The sequence below is a fragment of the Lygodium microphyllum genome, chromosome 20, assembly GCF_053477565.2.
Source record: "Lygodium microphyllum isolate KBCC chromosome 20, Lygodium_microphyllum_v1.1.10, whole genome shotgun sequence".
Lineage (NCBI taxonomy): Eukaryota > Viridiplantae > Streptophyta > Polypodiopsida > Schizaeales > Lygodiaceae > Lygodium > Lygodium microphyllum.
Genome location: NC_141154.1, coordinates 125,011,011 through 125,035,107, shown reverse-complemented (window position 1 = coordinate 125,035,107; position 24,097 = coordinate 125,011,011). Strand labels below are relative to the sequence as shown.

Genomic DNA, 24,097 nt, shown 5'->3' with positions numbered 1-24,097 from the left:
TAACAACAGAATAGGTAATTAGTTGCTTTGAATTTCCATAAGACTAACACCATCAACATACATACCTCTCTCTCCCTCCCTCTCTCTCTCTCTCTCTCTCTCATTCATTAAAACTAGATAGGACCAATAAACATGCTTAAAGACATAGAGAAAAAATTTCAAAAATTTCACAATTTAATAAGAGTACCATAAGAATATAACAATGTAGCATTCCTCCTATTTTGACACATGGGCTTCATTTTCTTTCTCGGCTCTGGCATCAAGCTTCTCTTGCATTGAGGGCTATTTGGTTTTGGGTGTAGCCATGAAGGATGATGTTGTGGGTGATTCTACCAATCTAGAAACTCTTCTTTTAGTTAGTCGTTTTTCAATGAAAGGCTTAGCTCGTTGTATGGTATTTCCAAATCCATCATTAGTGGGCACAAAAGCGTGTACTGCGCATATCTTCTCTACGAGCTTTCAGAGCTCAACATTTTCTTCATAGAAGAACACGTCTCGAAAATAAGCTCCATGTCACCCCCCACCAAAACAAATACATTGTGGCATAGATGTTGCAATGTTGTGGATGGGTGGGTGTCTTCATGGGAGATATTAATCATAGTCATATCCATGTCTTGGAGATTATCCACATCCAGCATGGTTGGCATGTAAGGATCATGTGTAGCCTCATGCTGTATCGCATGAGAGTTACTTATAATTCCTTTATATTTGCCTCTTGGTTCCACACCTTTATATAAGTCCATACATTGTGCCACCACTGTAGTATTCGGTACCCCTATAAGAAGCAGCACCTTGATTTGATGCTTACATATGTTCCCCAACTCTGCCTAATTGCATGTACAACATGCCATTTCGAATCTAACATACTCGATTGGAATCTTCAAAGCCCTCTCATATGAGTCAGCCACTATCTTTTCAATGTTATTGTTTCTCACAAATCCAATTTCTTTCATAGCTTGCACATGCCAATAATATGGAAGACTTGAACTTGTCAATTTATGAGGGAGCCAATCCACCCGTCTGACAATCAACCTCTTTGAGCTACCTAAGAATTTATACTTCAAGGTGCCATGGTATGCCTCTATAGCACCATTGGTGTCTTGATCGGAATGTGGAAGTTTACGTATTGCATGTTGTCACACGGACTTCGCACTATGGGGGTTTGTGAAAGTCGGTCGCCACAGGGACGCTTTGAGATGGAAGAATTCAACATTAAATAATTAACCAAAAGAGTTTAGATTCAAGTTGAACGAGAAAACAAATTCTTGAATAAAGCTATAGGTAAGATACATGTTCATAAGAATTTTTAGATATAAATAATATCAATCACTACAAGGATATGAGGCTATAGCGATGCCTATTAGCGATGCAAATATCGATGGTACCCAAAGGAAAAAAACGTGGGCCAAAACCCAAGAACATCATTTTTCGCACATTCACGAAAGAGAGAGCGAAAGGGAGAGTGAGAGGGAGAGCGACCATCTTGCTGAGAGGGAGAGAAAGAGAGAAAGAAGGAGAAAAAAGGCTTCTCACCGCCACCACTGCCGCCGTTTGCAAAGAAGAGGAGGAGGTGTACGGAGGGTGAAGAAGAGCTGCCGTTGCGAAGAGGAGCCGCCAAACCCTTCTTCGAGCTTTTACAGTGAGTGCATTGTCCATTCTTGCTTTGCTTTTGTATTTTCTCTCTCTCTTGTACTTGTTTTTGGTATAATTCGTGTGTATTGAGAGAGGGAGAGGAAATGAGAGAGAAAGAGAGGGAGAGGGAGAGGGAGGGAGAGAGAAAGAGAGGGAGAGGGAGAGGGAGAGGGGGAGGGAGAGAAAATGAGAGAGGGAGAGGGAGTTCTCTCTCTCTCTTTTACTTGTTTTTGGTATAATCCGTGGGTATTGAGAGAGGGAGAGGGAGGGAGAGAGAGAGAAAGAGAGGGAGAGGGAGAGAAAATCAGAGAGAAAGAGAGGGAGAGGGAGAGGGAGAGGGAGAGGGAGGGAGAGGAAATGAGGGAGAGGGAGAGGGGGAGGGAAAGAAAATGAGAGAGGGAGAGGGAGTTTTCTCTCTCTCTTTTACTTGTTTTTGGTATAATTCGTGTGTATTGAGAGAGGGAGAGGAAATGAGAGAGAAAGAGAGGGAGAGGGAGAGGGAGGGAGAGGAAATGAAAGAGGGAGGAAATGGGAGAGAAAATGAGAGAGGGAGGAAATGGGAAAGGAAGAGGGAGGGAGAGGGAGAGGGAGGGAGAGAGAAAGAGAAGGGGAGGGAGAGGAAATAAGAGAGGGAGAGGGAGACATTAAACATAATAGGGAAATGAGAGAGGGAGAGGAAATGAGAGAGGAAGAGGGAGAGGGAGAGGGAAACATTGAAAGAGAGAGAGAGGGAGAGGGAGAGGGAGGGAGAGAGAAAGAGAGGGGGAGGGAGAGAAAAAGAGAGAAAAAACATTAAACATAATAGGGAAAGAGAGAAAGAGAGGGAGAGGGTGAGGGAGGGAGAAGAAATGAGAGAGGGAGAGGAAGAGAGCAAAAGGAAAGAGATAAAAAACATTAAACTTAATAGGAAAAGAGAGAAAGAGAGGGAGAGGGTGAGGGTGAGGGAGGGAGAGGAAATGAGAGAGGGAGAGAAAGAGAAAAAAGGAAATCAGAGAGGGAGAGGAGAGAGAAAAAGAGAGAAAAAACATTAAACCTAATAGAGAAAGAGAGGGAGAGGGTGCAGCAGGGAGAGCGAGTGAGAGAGGGAGAGGAAGAGAGAAAAGGAAATGAGTGAGGGAGAGGAGAGAGAAAAAACACCAAACATAATAGGAAAAGAGAAAAAGAGAGGGAGAGGGTGAGGGAGGGAGAGGAAATGAGAGAGGGAGAGAAAGAGAGAAAAAAATTGAGAGAGGGATAAAAAATAAGAGAAAGAGAGAAAAAAAATTAAACCTGATAGGGAAAGAGAGAAAGAGAGGGAGAGGGTGAGGGAGGGAGAGGAAACGAGAGAGGGAGAGGAGAGAGAGAAAAGGAAATGAGAGAGGGAGAGGAGAGAGAAAAAATGAGAGACGGAGAGGAGAGAGAAAAAGAGAGAAAAAACATTAAACCTAAAAGGGAAAGAGAGAAAGAGAGGGAGAGGGTGAGACAGGGAGAGGAAATAAGAGAGGGAGAGAAAGAGAGAAAATGAAATGAGAGAGGGAGAGGAGAGAGAAAATACACTAAACATAATAGGGAAAGAGAGAAAGAGAGGGAGAGGGTGAGGGAGGGAGAGGAAATGAGAGAGGGAGAGAAAGAGAGAAAAGGAAATGAGAGAGGGAGAGGAGAGAGAAAAATGTGAGAGAGAGGAGAGAGAAAAAGAGAGAAAAAACATTAAACCTGATAGGGAAAGAGAGAAAGAGAGGAAAGGGTGAGGGAGGGAGAGGAAGAGAGAAAAGGAAATTAATTGTTGTTGTTTGTTGTAATAGTAGTAGTAGTAGTTTTTCTTTTCTTTTCTTGTTTATTGTTGTTTAGTTTTCTTGTTTTTTTTTTGTAGTAGTAGTAGTTTTTTCTTCTTTTCTTATTTATTGTAGTAGTAGTAGTAGTTGTTTTTTTTCTTCTTTTCTTGTTTATTATAGTGGTCATAGTCGTGGTAGTGGTAGTGGTAGTGGTAGATGTGGTGGTCGTAGTCGTGGTCATGGTAGTGGTAGTCGTGGTCATGGTCGTGCTCGTGGTTGTGGTCGTAGTCATGGTCGTGGTCGTGGTCTCGTCGTCGTAGTCGTAGTCGTGGTCGTGGTCGTGGTTGTGGGCATGGTCGTCGTGGTCGTGGTCGTGGTCGTGGTCGTGGTCGTGGTCGTAGTCGTGGTCGTAATCATAGTTGTGGTCGTGGTCATCGTAGTCGTGGTCGTGGTCATGGTCGTAGTCGTAGTCGTAGTCATGGTCATGGTCTTTATGGTAGTCATAGCCGTAATCGTGAAAGAAAATGAGAGAGGGGGAGGAAGAGAAAAAAGAAGAAGGAACGAGAGAGAGGGAAAAAACATACAACATAATAAAGAAAGAGAAAAAGAGAGAGAGATGGAAGGAGAGGAGATAATGAATGGATAAAAAACAAAGAGAGAGTGGTGGCAAGGTCCTGTGCAACACCATGAGACGGGAAACACTCCGACATATATATGTTAATCTGTGGGTGGGTGGGTGGAGACTTTACATACGTTAATTTTTGCTAAGTTACAAGAGAAGAAATCCCTTCTCAAACAATTTAAGAAAGAAAAAAAGAACGATAACAAAAACAAATTGTTTATCATAACGTAGACAAAATGGAAAATGATGAAGGTCTTGTTGTTCAAGATTGCGAGGCGTATCTTAATCAGTGTGTCCCATGTCCTTGCTCTCAATGCAAGCTGGCAATTAGATGAAAACGTCGATTGTCTATAGAACAGGTATGATGCTTCGGCGAGTTTCAATATGAGATCATTGATAACGTGATTGCGGATTTTCAACAAATGGTAAGAAAAGTTAATATCAATCATGCATTGTACTCGCAAGCTAATTGAATACCATATACAAGAAGATTGGGTGTGGCTGGCAAATTTTCTATCTAGGGAGGTGATGTCTTCTCCCAAGGAGGAGTGCACCCTTTGTGACCAATTAGAAGAGTTCGTGGGCGTGCGATGGATGGAGTGCCTAAGTCAATCCACCACTTGGAAGGTACTACCTAATCTATATCGTCAATACCAGAGGAGACAGGCAGCCTTCCAGACCTACCTACAATCTTGGAGCCTGAGATGGAGGCAATGATCGATGGATTGATTCCCATGGATGTCGAGACTTGTGATCTGCTTAGAGACGAAGCATCCATACCATTATATGATGTGTGTCGAGTATCTCATCCGAAGACACTGCTTGCACTCCTAAGTGTGCAAGCAAAATACGGGTGGAGCGACACGAGTGTGACCGAGTTGTTCAGGTACCTTGTATGTACGCTTTGTTGATTTCTTTTTGACACTATCATTAAAAACATTTGTTCTTTTTCAAGGTGTTTTATGATTTTTTCAGGTTATTGAAATATCATATATTACCACCTGCAAATACCATGCCCGAGTCTCATGATGATGCATGATATGTTTTACGAAAGCTTGGCATGGACTACAACAGCATCCATGCATGTATCAATGATTGCATACTGTTTCGAGGAGAATACGAGACTATGGAGACATGTCCAAAGTGTGGTGCTCACAGGTATCGATAGGACTTGCAAGAGCAAACCATCCCTAAAAAATTTCTTAGACACTTTCTGCTTATCCCCTGTATAAACCACATGTTTCGTACGTCCGGCATGGCGAGCTTGACAATGTGGCATGCGCAGAATAGGTCCACAGATGGAGTTCAACGAATATCAGTGGATTCATGTGCATGGAGCCACATTGGCTCTACCTTCCCAGGCTTTACCCGAGAGCCAAGAGCAAGCGTGATGGTCGACGGTCCGCTAATATTCGAGCCATTCTCATGTGAACGATGCATGAATTTTTGGGATTCGGAGAGTGCTCAGGTAAATAGGCTTCCATTCTCGTTGGTAATATCTATATTTTATCTCGTTCAAGTTTGTATTCACTAGATAGAGGTGTTGGTTACCTCAGATTATCATGCATGTCCATTGTGCGGGGCATAGTTAGACTCTCGAAGGTCACAAACCATAAAGAAGATGGTATATCAAGGACACGCCGCTTTCTTACCAGAGGGTCATGAACTCAGGGAAGGTTTTCTTGGACGACCTCCAACATATATGAATGCCACAATCTGGTATGAGCTGAAAATGGTCCATGTGGAGTCACATCCAAACGGAATGCGACGGTTCTCAGTTTTCTACGAGTTGCCATATTGGACCCACTTATAGATCAACCACTTGTTGGATCCCATGCATATTTTCAAGAATGTGGGCAGCTTGCTATGGGACCACATCACATGAAAGAGAGACAATATAGGGGCACGAATGGATTTAAAGAAGATAGGCACAATGGAGGTGCTTTGGCCGCAGTCCAGTGCTGATGGTCACGTGCAGCTACCTCGCACTCCTTGGGTTTTGTCCACTAAAGAAGAGCGCATTGTGAAGCAAGTAGTCAAGTCTATCCGCACTCCGATGGGTATGATACGTTCTCTCAGGTCTGCATTTTCTAAAGACGACCATTTATCAAGACTAAAATCCCATGACTGGCATAAGATATGTCAGGTTTGTACTACGAATGGATTGTAATTGGCATGCACATTTTGCTATTTGGAGTATAGCCATTGTTCATAATGCTTTCTCATTTGTGGCAGTTTGTACTACCGATCGCGATCGCAGGATGCCTTACTCCAAAAATACGCGGGGCCATTTACAGGTTGTCGACTTTGGTGCAATGGATCTCACAGAAGGAGATTAAGACGTCCTCTATTGAATTCGCAAGGTGGGGAGAAGTGGAGATGGTCTGTCTCTTTAAGAAATACTTGCCTATCAGCATGCTCACGATACAAATCCATCTTCTTATGCATCTTTAGATGAAGTGGAGATTGTTGGATCTGTCCATACGCGATGGATGTTCTTCTTGGAGCGCTTCATGAAAACCCTGAAAAGAAGTGGAGATTGTTGGACCTATCCATACGCGATGGATGTTCTTCTTGGAGCGCTTCATGAAAACCCTGAAAGGCTTTGTGCGATTGAACGGTGAGAAGGATCGAAGCTTGCACACGAGCTATGGTGGGAGAGCAAGAGCAAGAAAGAGAGACAAGAAATGGGAACTCCAACAGTCACAATGTGTGACCGGGCTGTCCTTTATTTACTAGTCACTAAAATGAATGTAAAGAATAAAGTGACGTGACGAACGCCTGCCACCTGCAGTGTGCAGTGGCGGGTACTGTCAGTGTAGTAATACACGGGGCGGTACAGCGGAGGCGCCTTTACCCAAACTGGCGGGTACTGTCAGTGTAGTAATACACGGGGCGGCACGGTGGAGGCGCCTTTACCCCAAAGGTGAGAAGGATCGAAGCTTGCACGCGAGCTATGGCGGGAGAGCAAGAGCAAGAAAGAGAGAGACAAGAAATGGGAACTCCAACAGTCACAATGTGTGACCGGGCCTTCCTTTATTTATTAGTCACTAAAATGAATGTAAAGAATAAAGTGACGTGACGAGCGCCCGCCACCTGCAGTGTGCAGTGGGGGGTACTATCAGTGTAGTAATACACAGGGCGGCACGGCGGAGGCGCCTTTACCCCAACTAGCGGGTACTGTCAGTGTAGTAATACACGGGGCGGCACGGCGGAGGCGCTTTACCCCAACAACCTCCCACTTAAAGGCGAATCTGCCCCGGTGAGAGAGAAAAGAAAAGAAAAAGACAGTACAACTGTACATAGGTACAAGGGATGAGGAAAGGCAACATCTCATCCAATGCCCATCAATCTCCTAAGGAAGGCAAAGTGCTCAGTAGTGAGGCTTTTCGTGAGTAGATCTGCAGGATTCTCGTCAGTGGAGATCTTGACAAGGTCAACAGACTTGTCCTCCACGACACCACGTATGAAGTGATACCTCACCTCAATGTATTTCGTCTTCGCATGGAAGACTGGATTCTTAGCCAGCTGAATGGCACTCATAGAATCCGAATGCAGTGTAGGTATAGCATCAATCCCAAGGTCAGCAACTAGACGGTCTAGCCATATGGCCTCCTTGCAAGCCTCAGTGGCTGCAACATACTCGGCCTCAGTGGTAGACAGAGCCGTACACTTCTGAACCCTGGACATCCAAGAGATAGCACCTCCAGCATAGGTGAATACATAGCCAGAAGTGGACTTCCTACTATCTGCATGTCCTGCATAATTGGAGTCAGTGTACCCCACGACCCCTATATCCTGGCTGCCATAGCAAATACACATATCTGTTGTACCCTTCAGGTACCTCATGATACCCTTCACGGCATCCCAATGTTTCCTGCCAGGTGTAGCCATATAGTGTGCCACAACACCAACTGCAAAGGCAATATCTGGACGAGTGGCTATCATGGCATACATCAAACTACCCATGGCTGAAGCATAAGGGATCTGGGCCATCTCGGCCCTCTGCTCATCTATCTGCGGACAATCGGCCTGTGATACCTTCACATAAGAAGGCAATGGACATGCAATAGGCTTTACGTCCTGTATGTGGAAGCGCTCAAGGACTTTATGAATATACTCCCTCTGTGACAAGTAGAGGAGTCCCTGATGCCTGTCGCGTCTAATGCGCATACCAAGTATGTGAGAGGCCTGTCCCAAATCCTTCATCTCAAAGCTCTTCTTTAGCTGAGATTTAAGAGCATCTAGCTCATCATGAGCTTTTTCTGCTATCAGCATATCATCCACATAGAGTACCAAAATAAGCAATGAACCATCACGGGCTTTCTTTGTGTAAAGACACGGATCCATAGCACTCCTACTGTAGCCCTGTGACTACATAAAGGCATCAAACTTATGATACCATTCCCTAGGTGCCTGCTTCAAGCCACTTATCTTCAAGTTAATCTTTGTCTTCTGCCCATATAGGAGAATTATGTATCCCTTTTGTCCAACAGAAGTACCTGGTCCAAATCACATGGCACCAAAATTTCTATCCTTTATCTAGAATAGGATCTTCCAATGCCTCTAGATGTTGGGCTCACAGCAGTCTACAGCTCCATTCCAAACTCGACAAGGGGTGTCCAGAGCTCCACTGACCCCAAGCGATAGAGTGAGACACACTTTCCATGGTTGGCCTTTTCACCACTCGACCTTCGACCCGAGAATCGAGCAGTGCCATCTTGGGGTAATCCATGGTGCGATCTTGGAGATGATCCACCCATGCCAAATATCCTTCCTTAATTAATCCCATTAAGAATCAAGCATAATCAAGGCAATCATTCCTAATATCATCTTCTAGGAAAATATTCATTTATTCCCATGGCAACTTGTCATTACAAATCCCTGCCATCCATTTGCCATCAACATAAGCCTTGAAATATTTATCCAAATCACAATGCAACAATCAATTGATTGAAAGAAAAACATTTAGGATGTTATTCAATCAACCAATAAAACTAATTGTACTTTTCCCAAACAATACAAGAATAGACGTGATAATAATTCAATCGCATATTCGCTCTCTAATTATCCATTGTAAGGACAATTTTCTCAGAGAATCACAACTAAAATGTAATGGGTAATCATAGATTTGGAAATATGCCTTAGCAATTGTTAACCCCAACACGAAGAAAGCAAAAGGAAATAAAAAATACGCAGGGCAAAGGTGAAAAAAAAGTTAGCCCGACTGAAGAAAGAAGAGGAGAAAAGGTTAAAAGCGCAAGGACAACCTTAAAAAGTCCAAGGCAAATGCAAAAGGGGAACGGTGCATTTTAAAATACAAAGGCACACCCTGGAATCTTGTAAAAGAGTGCCAGCAGCAGGTGGTGGAAAATCCGGAAAGCTAAAACAGAAGACAAAGACAAAGGCCAAGGCAAAGAGAAACTGAAGACAAAGGTGCACAAGGAAAAGCGCAAGTCAAAACTATTGTAAAAGAGCGCAAGCGCATCATGGTTTAATTCAAATGCCCGTGCAATTTGTAAATATAGACTAGGGAGAGAGAAGGACAATGGGAAAAAGGGCCTAGGCTACGGTCGGCCATGTAAGAAAGGGGAAAAGGGGATGACCGCCCAAAAGGGATTAACACATAATCTCTTTTCATAAAACATGAATCCATCATTGTAAGAGAGTGAATCAATAGGAATCCAATTATTTACAACTAATTTATTCCAATCAGCATGAAAAGTAATGTCCTGATGATAAGTATCTTTCATAGGGGTTAGAGAATCAAATGATATAACAGAAATATTATGAATGGTCGGTCTTCTACTTAATGTATCGGCCACTATATTTTCTTTACCTGGTTGATATTGGATAAGAGGATGAAAACTCTGAATAAAAGCTGCCCATTTGATATGTTGGTCAGATATTTGAGGTTGACTAAGTAAATGTCTAATACTTTGTTGATCAGTCTTAATCATAAACTCAAAACCCATTAAGTAATGTTTCCATTGTCTTAAAGCTTGTACAACAGCTAACAATTCTTTATCATATGTGGAATATTTAAGTTCGGAGGGTTTCAATTTACAACTAGAATAGGCTATGGGATGATTATCTTGCATAAGTACGGCTCCTATTCCAGATCCGCTAGCATCGGTAACTACTAAAAAGAATGGTCTATTAAAATCAGGTAGTTGTAATACAGGAGCATGGGTTATGCATGTTTCAATAAATCAAAAGATTTCTGTTGATTATCAGACCAATGATAAACAATATCTTTATTTAAAAGTTTAGTCAAAGGCAAAGCAAGTAATGAAAAATTTCGCACAAATTTCCTGTAAAAACTAGCAAGACCTAGAAAAGAACGTAACTCATGCACATTTTTAGGTATAGGCCAGTTCAATATTGCTTCTATCTTCTTAGGGTCAACCTTAATACCTTCTGATGACACAATATGACCTAAATATTCAATTTTTGTTTGAAAGAACTCACTCTTTTTCGAATTGGCATACAATTGATTATCTTTCAACAACTTGAAAAGCAAAGACAGATGTTCATAATGCTCTTTCTCATTTTTACTGAATACCAAGATATCATCAAAGAATACTATAACACAATGCTGATATTTCAAAAATATGCGATTCATCATTCTACTAAATGTAGCAGGTGCGTTAGTCAATCCAAAAGGCATCACTAAAAATTCATAATGACCAAATTGTGTTCTAAATGCAGTCTTGAATATGTCAAATTTATCTAATCTCACCTGATGATAACCAGATTTAAGATCTATTTTACTAAATATGACAGAACCTTGTAGTTTATCCATAAGATCATCGACTCTAGGAATTGGATATCTATTCTTTACAATAATCTTATTTAGGGCACGATAATCAATGCACATACGATAAGTATTATTATTCTTCTTTACCAACAAAACAGGTGCGCCAAATGGAGAACTACTAGGTCTAATTAATCCTCTGTTTAATAATTCCTCAACTTGATTTTGAATTTCTTTCTGCTCTATCTAGTTATGCCTATATGGTGCTTTACAAGGTGGTTGTGTACCAGGAATTAAATCTATTTTGTGGTCTTCAAGACGTGAAGGAGGTAGTCCAGGTGGTAGATCTTCAACAAAACAATCTTTAAATTGTGCAAGGAATTCTTTATGCCTAGGGTGCATATATTTTTCTTTAGCTTGACAGTTCATTCACCCAAATTAGATAAGATTTATTACTTTTGTGTAATGCACGTTTAGCTTGAGTATGAGTAAGCAGTAGAAAATTATTGGATGCATGCATACCATACAATGTAATGTGTTTTCCTTGAAAATGAATTTTAATTGAATGCGTTTAATAATCTATGTCAGGATTATGCTGATGACGCCAAGGCATACCTAGGATAATATCATTGGACTGTAATGGTACAACTAGAAAATTCCTTCTTTCAGTATATTCACCAATTTGAATTTCTAAATCATGCACCTCTTGTGTTCCATTATACCTTGTGCCTAAGAATGCTGCTTTAATGCGATAATGGGTAGGAACAGTTTGTAGTTTCAATTCTTTCACTAACTTTGCAGAAATAAAATCATGTGTACTACCATCATCATGCAAAATAATCTTTTCTTTTCCATGCACTAAACATTTCATTGTCAACAAAGAATGTGGAGTTGGCATACCTGATAAAGTATCTGAAGGAGTAGCAATGTCATCCTCATCTTTCGTAAAGCCAGGCATTTCCTCATGTTCTTCATCTTCCATTGCTCCAAGATAGTTGATATGGACAAGTGGCTTCTTCGATTGGCAATTGGCTGCTAGATGTCCAAGTTGATGGCATTTGGAACACGCTATATGTTTGGCTTTAGATACATTGTTTGCAATGGCAGGAAGTCTAGGAATATTAGGATTTGGCTGTGAGGATGGCTTAGGGTTTTGATTGGTATTTGATGGCAAAGCAAGTGGTTTTGTCCAAGACTTACGGAAAGATGATGAAGGAAATCGACTTCGATTGAATCTTCTAAAATTTGAATTGAATTGCTTAGAACCATAGTTACCATTTGCTTGAAATTGTTGTGGATGCTTGTCTCTTCCTTTAATCTTGTCTTCAGTGTCATGAGCTAAAGAAATTGCATCTTCAAAGTTGCAGGCTTGAACATATTAACTTCAGCGTAGTAATGCCCAAGTAATCCAGACATATACTTGCGCTTGTGCGTCGCTTCAGGTACGTCTTCAAGCATGCATAGTTGGAGTAATGCATTCCAAAAGCGTTCGGTGTACTGAGAAATAGGCTCACGATCTCTTTGCTGAAGAAGGTCCCATTGCTTTATGGCTTTTTCATAGAATTGTGGAGGAAGGAAATTCTGCATAAACTTCTTCTTGAAACTCTCCCAAGTAGTGGGACAATCTATGCTCTTACGAACCACAGTCCACCAAAGAGATGCTCTATCCACTAAATGATTAGTGACACACTTAATTTTATCTTTTTCAACGTATGTCTCTTCATGAAAGTAATGATCAAACTGACTAATGAATGCAAGAACAGTCTTTTCATCTCGAGTGCCATTGAAAGTATGGAATTTGAAATTTCTTTTACTTATCTTTGTTTCTTTGCAGATGGATTGAGCTTCGAGAGTCGCATCGATGGTTCGTCGAATAAGATCTTCAGATTGTGGTCTCTCTTTGTCGGTAGTGGATCTTGGTAAATTGGCCAATTGAACTTGCAATGCTTGCCGGGCTCTTCGTTCTTCATCCAACTGCATCATAATTAAATCCAACTTTTGTTCCACCGTAGGTTCAGGAAGATCGCCTTCAGCCATTAAATCATCCATATTTTGTTCCGTCATCCTGCAAAACTTCAAAAGACCTCACACTCTCAAAATCCAATTAGCGAGATGAGCGTAGCTCAAAATCGGGTGTACAAGGCTGATAGATTTTTGTTTGGCTTTCACGGTCTTCGACTTTGGCAATTGTGGGTTTTGAGATCTTCGTAAAATCTGTGTATGACCTTCTGCGTGTGCTGAAACTGGTTTAGCAAGTCTGCGTATGCGAACAGAGTCTTCCAGGGAACAACTTTGCAGTTTGGTGCTTCTGCGCAGGAACAATCCTTATGGGAGTTTTTGGCACAAGTCAGTTCTGACTTCTGGTGACTTGCTTGACTTGCAGAGTTGTAGAACTTATGAAACTTGCTGAACTTTGAAGATTTAGAAGATTAGATAGCTTAGTAGCTTTAGTGACTAAAGCTTATGGAATTTTTGATTTGAGGACGCCGATATACTGACGCCGAATTTGACACCGCCAAACACGTCCTCTTGCCGCTTTTTGACGATTTAATTCCTGAAGCTTTTTAAAGCTTCTAACTAAGCTTTTTAAAGCTTATAACTAAGCTTTTTAAAGCTTATAACTAAGCTTTTTACTAAAGCTTTATTAACTTTGAAGTGAAACTTGGAGATATGGAAGCTTATCTCTTCTCTGTTGAAAAACGACTTGAAAGGAGAGATATTGAGGTGGTCCTCCGTCGTTACAGGCCGGTCCTTCGTGATCAGAGGCTGTAAATAGAGGTTCTTGACCGCTAGGAATCCACCCGTATCGACCGTTTGTGATGAGACTGACCGTAGAGCTCGATCGTTCCAGGAGCTCCGCCTTCGCACAAGATGGGTAGCGATTGGAAGCTCTCGATCTTAGCTTAGCTCTGATACCACTGGTGCGCAGATCGGATGCTGTATGCTCGCGTAGTGAACGCCGGAAGGTCCCCAAGAATAAAAGAACTCTACTTTTTGCACAAAACTCAAGGTAGAAAGCATGCATGACATGAATAAGAGACCAATTGGGTGCAATCTCCCCCCATGCCTTGTGTGAGCGCTCCACAAAGCATGTATTTTATGTATTAATCATCTTCAAGCTCAAATAATAGCTCAAATTACAAAATAGCACGCTTTTGGCTTTTGAGTTTGCTTTAGCACAATATAGAAATAAAGCTAATGGGTGGGCGTCCAAAGAGTAAGGCATACCTAATACAATGTCCAAATACAAATAACATAATCGTGCGCCCATGCGCATACAAAATAATAAATAAATATCCAACGCCTCAATAAATAGGCGCGACAAAATATAGGCGCCATGCCTAAGGTATGCGTCCATCAAAATATAAGTGATAACTCGAATACACGCTATCCTCTAATGCTTTCCTTCGCCACTGCTGCTATCTCTACACATCAACTGAAGCATTCACAATCGTTAGTAAAATAATACAACTAAACCGACAAAAGTGAATACCTAGCAGTCTTCAGCTACATAAATAAATCAACTGGTTAGAAATCAATCCTAACCTTAATTTATCATGAGTGCGCACTCTAAACTCATAAACGTTTATTAATTTAATATGTATTTTGCGGAATCACCCACTATGGAATCACCCATGTACACACTAAATTAATGAAACGCCCGAAAAGGATAGGCGTCCCCATCAACTTCTCACACAAGGAATCCACTTTGTGTATGAGCCCCGCTCAACAAAGTTTACGAAATCTGCCATAAAACCTCACGGAATCCACCGTGGCACGGAATCCACCATGAAATATGCCTCCTGGCATCATTGTTAGAGGAGGTCTGCTATGCAGTCATGAAAATGAAAGTGGGAAAAACACTTGGTCCTAACAGCTTTCCAAGCAAGCTCTTTCAAAAGCTATGGGAGCGTTTGGGCCAAGACATGGTGGACATGATGAACCACATCAAAAGCTCGAGGTACATGCTACAAGATGCTAACAAAGGGCTCATCAAACTGTTTCCCAAGTCTCCCATGCACACCAAAGTATCCAATTGGTGCCTGCTTATTACTATGCTGAATTTCACATATGAAGTGCTCTCCAAGACATTGGCCTTAAGGATCAATTAGCTCCTTGGTAGGATTGTTCACTGCAAGTAGTATGGCTTTTTTTTTGGAAGGAAGATACAAGATAATGTTGTGAATTTCTTGTTCTCTATAGATTTGCTCAAAGATTAAGTAGTATCCGAGTAATTTGATTTTGTACTCTGATCAACATTGGCCTTGACAAAGCCTATGATAGGGTTAGTTGGACCTTCATTAGGAGGATCTTCATGACTTTCAAATTTGGGCCTGTATAAGTTGTTCCACAAGAAACTTGAGTCTATGCCTTGAAGCATATTTAGCTTATTTTCTCTCCCCAGATACAAGGCTTTTCCTGTCACACCAACTTTGATTTGGTGATGTAAATATCTTTTATTTGAATATAATACCACATTACCAAAAAAAAAACATTGTACCTAGCCTATCTCTACCATTCAGGCTTCTTAGGATAGAGATAATTCCCCCACCACTAATCTATTAAAAGTGCAAAAAGAAGTATTTTAATTACGGGGTTTTCAATATTTCTTAGCAAACATACCATAACAATACTTAGGAAAATTAGGACTCTCACCTTAATATTTGAAGTGTGACTTATAACTTCCATAGAACTCTTCCCAAGATATATGCTACCTCTAGTGATCAAAGTGTAAATCATGTAATCATGATTGATTACATCATTTCATTAAGTGTTTTAAACCTCAACAAAGAACTTTTGACAACTAATGATATACAAGGAAAATTTTGCAACACTTACATTGTTTATTGACATTTCCCATTAAATGGATGCTCACCAAACACAAATTCTTCTTGATAAAACTCTTGAAATTCTTCACAGGCCCTACCTAGTTCAATTAAGATACAAATTCTTGTTGATGAAAGTCAAAATGAGCACAAGTTGTTCAACCATCTTTTCTACTTTCGTATAGTTCAATTAAGTTGAGTATGCCACCCACATAAACACAAATACAGTTTGACATTTTTTCAATGTAATTTTTTGGGAACATGATATATCCAAGGTTAAGCCATACTAAAGAACTTGTAATGGAAAGTCTTGAACCTCAATTATGATGAAGAATTCTCGTGGAAATACAAAGTGATAATAGTTTTAAAGGTTAAGCAAGATAGTAGAAACATGTTGGAGGTGAATTATGCATGTGAGTAAATGGACCAATAATTGTGGTTGCAGCAAATTCAAAAAAATGGCGAAAATGACATAGGCCTAGTTGCCAACCATCGCTTTGCCAATTGCATTTTAAAAGGTTAATATGAATCTTCAATCTTTGAGGGATGTGTAAAGGCGTGCTTATGAATTTGATGCAAGTCATACAAAAGCAAATGACTAACTTGATGTATATGTGGCTATTCTCATCTTGTTGTCTGTAATAATGCACGGATGCTAGTTTTAAAAGAGATGCAAAGTGGCTTTTGACAATAATACGTGTGTAGTTATGAATACTTTTCTTGAATGGCAACAAAGTGTGGACATTGCTTTGGTGTGGGTTCACAGTTTAGGACGGAAGGAAGCACAAGTGGCATGTGGATTTGCATGGAGTGCACTTTGATATTTTCCATTTTGTGGGCTATGGGAACTTCTTTTATTTGCTTGACGAATTGGTATCTTTTCAAAGGCACAACTCAGAAGCCCAAAAGTTAAACAATAGAGACACGGAACTCTGCTCATACGATTCGAAAAGGAAACCATTGGCAAGGTAAGGGAGTTTTGGGTGAAGGTGACTCTCTCACACAAAGGCTTAGGTCATCAAATAGAAATCCTTAAGAAAGCCTTAGGAACTATTTAAAAAGAAAACCTTAGGCTTAGGTAATCGAAAGGAAAGCTTGAAGGAAGAGCCTTAGGGACTCAAAAGAAGACCGTAAAGCATAAAAAAACAAACCGATATGTAACCTTAGTCGTCTGTGCCCCCCCGCAAACGTGACTAGGACGGAATCTTTTCCGTTCAATGTCGAGATTCTATTTTGTTCCCTTTTTTTTTGTGTGTGCAGATGCGGGCACTGGGCAGCTGCATGGTTGCTCGCAGAAAAGATCTCGAGAAATCCACGTGAAATGATGACGTCGGGAGGAGGCCTGGGCAGTGAGCACGGTGGGGTGGCTGACGATCATGGGACACGTGGCGGGACGAGATTGGGAGCCCTCGGGGAGTGACAGGACGAGAATAGTGGCGCCGCTAGCAGCGGTTACAAAATTGTCGCGTGTCCCACGAAATTGGAGAATGGGCCAGATTTAGCACCACGTTAGCATGATCCACAGCGGTCACAACTTACAGTGATCCCTCTCCTCTCCCTCTCCCTCCCTCAGACCTCTCTCTCTCCTCACAGGAGGCTTGCCAAGTTGCCATTACCAAGCTATCATCCATCCCTCCTCTACTATATAAGGGCTTTCCATCCGCCTTACCCTTGCATTCCAATCAGTCCCACAAAGCGTCCTCTGTTTACCCTCGTCACTCTCTCCGCTTCTCCCAAACCACCTTCCCATGCAATCCTCTTAATCCAAAGCCTCCTCTGTCTGCTCACCTCTCTCTCTCTCTCTCTCTCTCTCTCTCCTGCTGCCCCCAATTCTAAGCCTCCCCTGTTACCCACATTGTGCCCTCTCCCAATCTTTCCGCCCCCTCCCTTCACATTCGATTCACTATGACCATCAGTTCCTCACTCTACACCTCCAATGGCGCCCTCTATGTCAATGGGAAGACCCTGCTCACCTCTGTGCCTGACAACATCTCGCTCTCCACTCCACAGGGCCTCAGCCTCGTCCACGGTGCCTTCCTCGGTGCTACCGCTCCCGAAAGCAAGCATCACCATGTTTTTTCTCTCGGAGTATTTGAGTAAGAAGTCTCTCATGTTTTTCCAAAATTCAACTCCCATACAAGGATTTCAGGATTGGCTTATGCATTTCGTGCCGGTGCCTTGCAGGGGCCACCGCTTCCTGTGCTGTTTCCGGTTTAAGTTATGGTGGATGACTCAGAGGATGGGAGCTTCTGGCAAGGATGTGCCTTCAGAGACACAATTCTTGCTAGTGGAGGTTAAGGACAGTGCGTCCCAAGCGGACACTGAATCTGATGATGAGCAGACTACGTATGTTGTGTTTCTGCCTCTCTTGGAAGATGCATTTCGTGCGACTCTGCAGGGAAACGATCGAAATGAGCTTGAACTTTGCTTGGAGAGCGGTAGGTTCAAATGCAGCCGTTCGTAACTCTTCGTGATCTTTATTGCAATGGTCTTCATCAGGAGTCACATGGGGCCAACCCCTACCGACCAATGTTGCTCTGTATTCTTTTAAGGCATCTAAGGATTGATCGCATGCTCTTAAACAAGGGCGGCTGCTTCTCATAGACGGTCTGTTCTAGCACTAATCATGGTTTGCTAATCTCTGGTGTAGGTGATGTTACTGTGCAAACCATTGGGGGAAGATATTCGATGTACCTGAACTCAGGCAGCAATCCTTTTGAAGTAATAACTGATGCTGTGAGGTGAGACAGTATTGACAAGTCAAACTCGAAGAGCAATCTTAATTGTATGCCTTGGAAAATCTTCTTGTCAACTTGTTCAATACATTGTTAATTACAGGACTGTTGAGAAGCATTTGCAGACATTCCAGCACCGAGAAGAGAAAAAGGTACATTTAGGTCATTGCTAGATTAACTGAGCCTTGCAATCTTTCATGCCATATTCTAGTTTGAGTGAGGATTAGGTCCCATTAAGTTCTTCATCTGTAGGGTTGTATAAATATTAGGAGATCAATAGTTTATGCAGGTAAAGGTGTAAGTGAACCCAGCCCTTACCCATATAGTGCCTTTCACTATTTTGAGTAGAACCTGGCGGTTACTCAATTCTTGGGTCTCTTAATTTTATCTCATATGACATTTTTCACCGTAAACCTGTATGTGAGTGTCGTTGGGCCCAGCTAAGCTTATCTCATATGTGATGTGCAGACGCCAAGTTTCCTGGATTGGTTTGGATGGTGCACATGGGATGCATTTTACAATGATGTCACCACAGAAGGCATCAGAGAAGGTTTAGACAGGTATGCATAATTCTTGCACGTAGTCATGTCTAGTATCAACTTTCTACGATGTTATCACTGCAGCTGAAAGCATATGTTTTTGCAGTTTAACTGCAGGTGGAGCACCACCACGCTTCCTGATAATTGATGATGGATGGCAGTCTGTGGCCACTGATCAGCAACCTGAAACTGCTTCAGTCACCACGGGATCGATGTAATTGCCCTAACACGTCACTGTTGTCATCAATCTGCACAATGCCTAGAAAATGTTTCACAGGCCAATCTTCTTAGGAAGCTTCAATGTCAGTGTTATATAAATCTCCATATCTGTTCGGGCATCAAATTCTGAATATTCCTTAAAACTCTTTCGCAGCTTTGCAAGTCGTCTAACACATATTAAGGAGAATTTTAAATTCCAGAAGGATGGAAGGGATGGTCAGAGACATGAAGATCCGGCTTTGGGACTCCGGATGATTGTTCATGAAGCTAAAGAACAGCATAATGTGAAGTGAGTTTCTTTCATTTTTGGCTATCGATTGATACTCGGTAAATGGGGGAGAATCTTCTTGTCCATTTCTATCTGTGCATTCGAGCTTACAAGGAATGTTATTTCAGGTATGTCTATGTGTGGCATGCACTCACTGGATACTGGGGAGGAGTGAAACCTGGAACACCAGGCATGGAGCACTATGAATCGGTACTAAGATATCCTGTCCAGTCTCCAGGAGTTACTGCCAACGAGTCGGATTATGCATTTGACATAATTGCAGAACATGGGCTGGGCCTCGTTCATCCGAACAAGGTGTTTCAGTTCTATGATGAGCTCCACAGCTACCTTGCTGCAGCGGGAGTTGATGGAGTCAAAGTAGATGTGCAGAACATATTGGAGACCCTTGGATCAGGGTTTGGAGGTCGTGTGTCCTTGACAAGAAAGTACCATCAGGCCTTAGAAGCATCTATTGTTCATAATTTCCCTGACAATGGGTGCATCTCTTGCATGAGTCACAATACAGATGGTATCTACAGGTAAATATGACAACTAATTCTCCAGATGAAGTGCTTGACATGACTAGATAGATCTTCCAGACTTTGACCACTTGGAGGTTATTCTTCATTTGCAGCTCTAAGCAGACTGCCGTAGTCAGGGCGTCAGATGACTTTTATCCTAGAGATCCAGCATCTCATACTATACACATAGCTTCTGTTGCTTACAACAGCTTGTTCCTTGGAGAATTCATGCAGCCTGATTGGGATATGTTTCATGTAAGTACAATTCTTGGTTCGTTACACTTTAGAGCGGAATGCAGATCTTATGGTTTTAACACACACACACACACACACACACACACACACACAAGATTAAAATGAGAGAGAGAGGGGGGGGGCAGGCAGGCAAGGAGAGAGGGAGTTGCTGGCTCCATCATAACGTTTGTGCATTATGCTTATGGATAATGCCAGATTTTAGGCTAATTAGGGAAGGCTTGATAGGCGTTTTTTGTATTTATCTCATTTATAATGAGTTTCATCTGTAATGATTTCTTATCGGTATTATTGCTGTATGCAGAGCCTGCATCCAGCTGCAGAGTATCATGCTGCTGCTCGAGCTGTCGGTGGATGTGCAATATATGTCAGGTGAAGCTTACTAAAGCCTGGGTGTCTATCTTCTGAAGTATCTCAAGTTGTTAATTTTGAACAAGTTACCTCCCTACTGCTGTGTTATCTGACCGAATAAATGTTTCCCTGATTTATTGCAGTGATAAGCCAGGGAATCATGACTTTGATCTCTTGAAAAAGTTGGTGCTTCCAGATGGGTTGATTTTGAGGGCTGAATTGCCTGGCCGGCCTTCTCGTGATTGTCTGTTCAATGATCCAGCTCGTGATGGGAAAAGGTACACAAATAGGTTCCGAATTTAGGCATTTACAATGTTCAGTGAAGGTTCCTTCTCCTTTTGTTGTTTTGGTTTCCTTTCTTCCTGATTGAATGGTGGTGGTGTAATGGGCAGTCTATTGAAAATCTGGAACATGAACAAGTGCACTGGAGTTCTTGGTGTATTCAACTGTCAGGGGGCTGGTTGGTGCCGCTTGGGGAAAAAGAATCTAATTCATGATGCAGAATCAAAAGCAATAACAAGCACTGTGCGTGCAAGAGATATAGATCATCTTCCTCAAGTTGCAAGTCAAGACTGGAATGGAGACACCATTGTCTATTCACACAGACTCGGTATTTAGTCTTAACTCAGTGTGTTTTCAGTTTATCTTCTGATCAATCATGGATCAATCTACTGACAAATCATTTCAGGAACCTCTTTGAGGTTGTTAAGGTTTATGCCTGCCTGTTGATGTGATATCATCATCTACTTATTATCCAAGTAAATGAAGGTGTAGTATCAAGTTCTTAGATAAATAAGCTGATGCCTAAGTGATGTGCCATTGCTTCTCCATCCATGGGCTGCACAGTTGGACATTCACATTTATAGAGGTAAGATTTAGGCAAATACTTTACGGTCAGAGAAGATATGTGCAGTATAGGTGATTTCTGTTGGAGAGCTCGTCTAGGAGAGCTAGGATTGTGGTAACCATGAAACGTGTCTCATCAGGGGGTGAATTGCTAAATACACTTCATTAATGAAGCATTTCAGTATGCAGGATCTCGCCTATCTGTTTCGCTCCCAAGTTTTACAGAAACAATTTCTATTAAAAAACCACCAAATATATGTAATCTGAATGTGCTATTCTACCATTTCATGCGGCATTTCACTTTGGACCTACCCAGGGGGGAAGCGTTTCATGCTGAAATGTAACATTTCAAGGGTGAAATGTTCCACGGGTACCCTGGCTAGGAATCAGGTTCTGCGTGACCTTGAGTGTATCGTAGAAGAGGCTATGCATTCGCTGCTCTGTTGAAGCTTCTTTGGAAGAAGCTACGTCAATGAAGCCCCGCTGACAAGAGGCTAAGAGATTGCATCTGCTGATAGCTCTTCTCGATTGTGGCTCCTCGGAGTAGGCAATTAGGGAATTGGAGTGAATTTTTTAGAGTGCCACTGTGCCAGTGCTATTGCCTCCTGTTCGAGCTTGGGTTAGGGTGGCTTATATCAATGCTTCTAACAAATGCCTCAGAGACGATAGCACAGTTTCTGAGAACTATTGCCCACCTTAAGATAAAACACATAATATCTCTGCCGCTGGTTGGTAGGGACACCCATGGTACATCCATTAGACACATGTTTTCAGTTGGGTATAAACATGCAAATTAAATCTGTACCTGCCATATAAGCAAGTGCAACGGTTACTGATGAAGGCAAGGGTCATCTTTTGGCAGGCATTTAGGGAGTGAAGTATCAAAGTGGCAAATATTCCGATGCTTCAGCAGCCCAAGGAGGAATAGAAGCATCTCAGAGTTTTCCCTCCTTCGGAATGCAACAAAATAAGGTGGGATCCTAGGGGGTCTTAATTATCAGCACTCCTTGACCTCTGGTTTATTGATGGGTTTTGCAGGTGAGCTTGCATATCTCCCGGAGGGATCATCTCTACACTTGACTCTGAAGCCAAAGGAATACGAAGTTCTCACTGTGGTTCCAGTGAAGGTGGGCATCCAAAGTCTCTGTTTCAGTGTCATGCACCATGTACACGTGAATGATATGTGTGTGCATCACTGATGGATGGTTGCAATCACTCAAGGGGAACAGTGGTGTATCATATATAACAATGGCATATGATGTGTTCATCCATTTCTGTTGCAATCAAACAATAGAAAAAGGGGGTCCAGCATTTTGGGTCAAAGATATGTGCCACATTCTGACAATCTCTTGTTCATGTCTTGGACTGTGTGTGCAGGTGTTTGGACCCGGTGTGTCATTTGCTCCTATAGGTGCAATGCAGATGTTCAATGCAGGTGGGGCTGTGAAAGCAGTTGATTATCAAGTGGCATCCAAGGAAGGAGGTAAGGGGATCACTGCCATTGCCGAGATGAGAGTGATTGGATGTGGTGTATTCGGAGTGTACTCTTCAGTGAGGCCCGCAAGGGTGGTGGTAGGTTCTGAGGGTGTTGATTTTACATACGAAGAAGAGAGAGGCCTTGTGACAATGCAGTTACCCTTGCCCAAGCCACATCAATGTGGGGCTGGGGGAGAAGAAGATTGCAGGGAGGACAGGAGACTGTGGCCTGTGAAGGTGGAGCTGCAGCTTGATTGAGAGAGCCTACTACCATTGGGCTTTGCTTGAAAGGGGGCAGGTATGTGAGGCTAGGAAATGTTGGCACTCAAGAAACCTGCCGCTCCTATTTATTCTTGTGTCACAAGTGACAACCCTAGGTAGAGGTGTCGTACAGCCCTTAAGGAAAGAGTAAGGGGTTGTATGATCTACTTAGTGCTGATTAAAACAAAACCCACACCGCCGCCGCCGCCCACGCCGCCGCCCAATGGCGCCCCCCCCAGCACACACACAAAAGGCCATGGAAAGCTCAAGCTTTTATCTGAAACACGGTCCTTGTAAGTTGTAAGGATTTATCTATGGCATGGATAAATAAAAGATGACAGCAAATCTTGTTACTTGGTCAACGATTTTGGCATGTGCCATTTTCTTTGTCGGATAATTGATGTTAATTTGATAAATAGTATTTCAATGTCCAAGAAATTAGGATTTTTGTTTCTCTACTTTAGAGGTGTATTCTTAGTTCTTTAAAAAAACAATGTATAAAAAGATTTACAATGTTGAAAAATTATGGTATTTGTCTCTTTAATCGAGAAGTATAATACCATTTTTGGAAAAAGTATTTACAATGTTCAATGCAACACATGCCAAGTAATTATGATTTGAAAAGTAAAATCTCATTAATTTAATTGACATATTTTCTCCTCATTTTCTCTCCCTCATTTTTAAAAAAGATTGTGGAAGCTCCAAGTTGTATTAAAGTAAAGAAAAAAGTTTTACAAAAGGGACTTGAAGTGAGAGTCCACCCTTTAGCTATTTGTTGCAACACATTATAACCATAGTGATTGTTAATTACATTTAGTGCATTCACAGTTAGGAGATTAACCCTATGATAGAATGCGAGAGTGGTTTGTTTCTAGAATTTCTTGATAGATGATTTCAAAGTCTTCTTTGAATTTAGCATTCTTCTCTTCTTTGTCATCTCTTGGTTTAATACCTTGTGAGCTTCTTGGGTGCATCAGGTCTTTAAATTCCTTCTTTCTTTAGTCTTTGTTTCTAGTTTTTCAAGCATTCCTTTGGGATTTG

General features: G+C 41.8%; 1 protein-coding gene across 2 annotated transcripts; it reads left to right on the top strand.

Annotated features, from left to right (window-relative positions):
* Positions 1–17,082: 17,082 nt before the first annotated feature.
* On the top strand, positions 17,083–23,418 carry LOC148019350 (putative galactinol--sucrose galactosyltransferase 2). Of its 2 annotated transcripts, XM_087660994.1 has the most exons (14): positions 17,083–17,684; positions 17,773–18,026; positions 18,239–18,329; positions 18,427–18,475; positions 18,792–18,883; positions 18,969–19,076; positions 19,236–19,370; positions 19,478–19,888; positions 19,984–20,125; positions 20,427–20,494; positions 20,617–20,751; positions 20,866–21,083; positions 22,358–22,446; positions 22,697–23,418. In XM_087660994.1, exons 1-14 carry the CDS (start codon positions 17,494–17,496, stop codon positions 23,051–23,053), a joined length of 2,340 nt encoding a protein of 779 aa, XP_087517120.1. In that variant the 5' UTR covers positions 17,083–17,493; the 3' UTR covers positions 23,054–23,418. The 2 variants fall into 2 exon arrangements, with proteins under 2 accessions (XP_087517120.1, XP_087517121.1); XM_087660995.1 differs by lacking the exons at positions 22,358–22,446; positions 22,697–23,418 and adding an exon at positions 22,182–22,346.
* Positions 23,419–24,097: the final 679 nt, after the last annotated feature.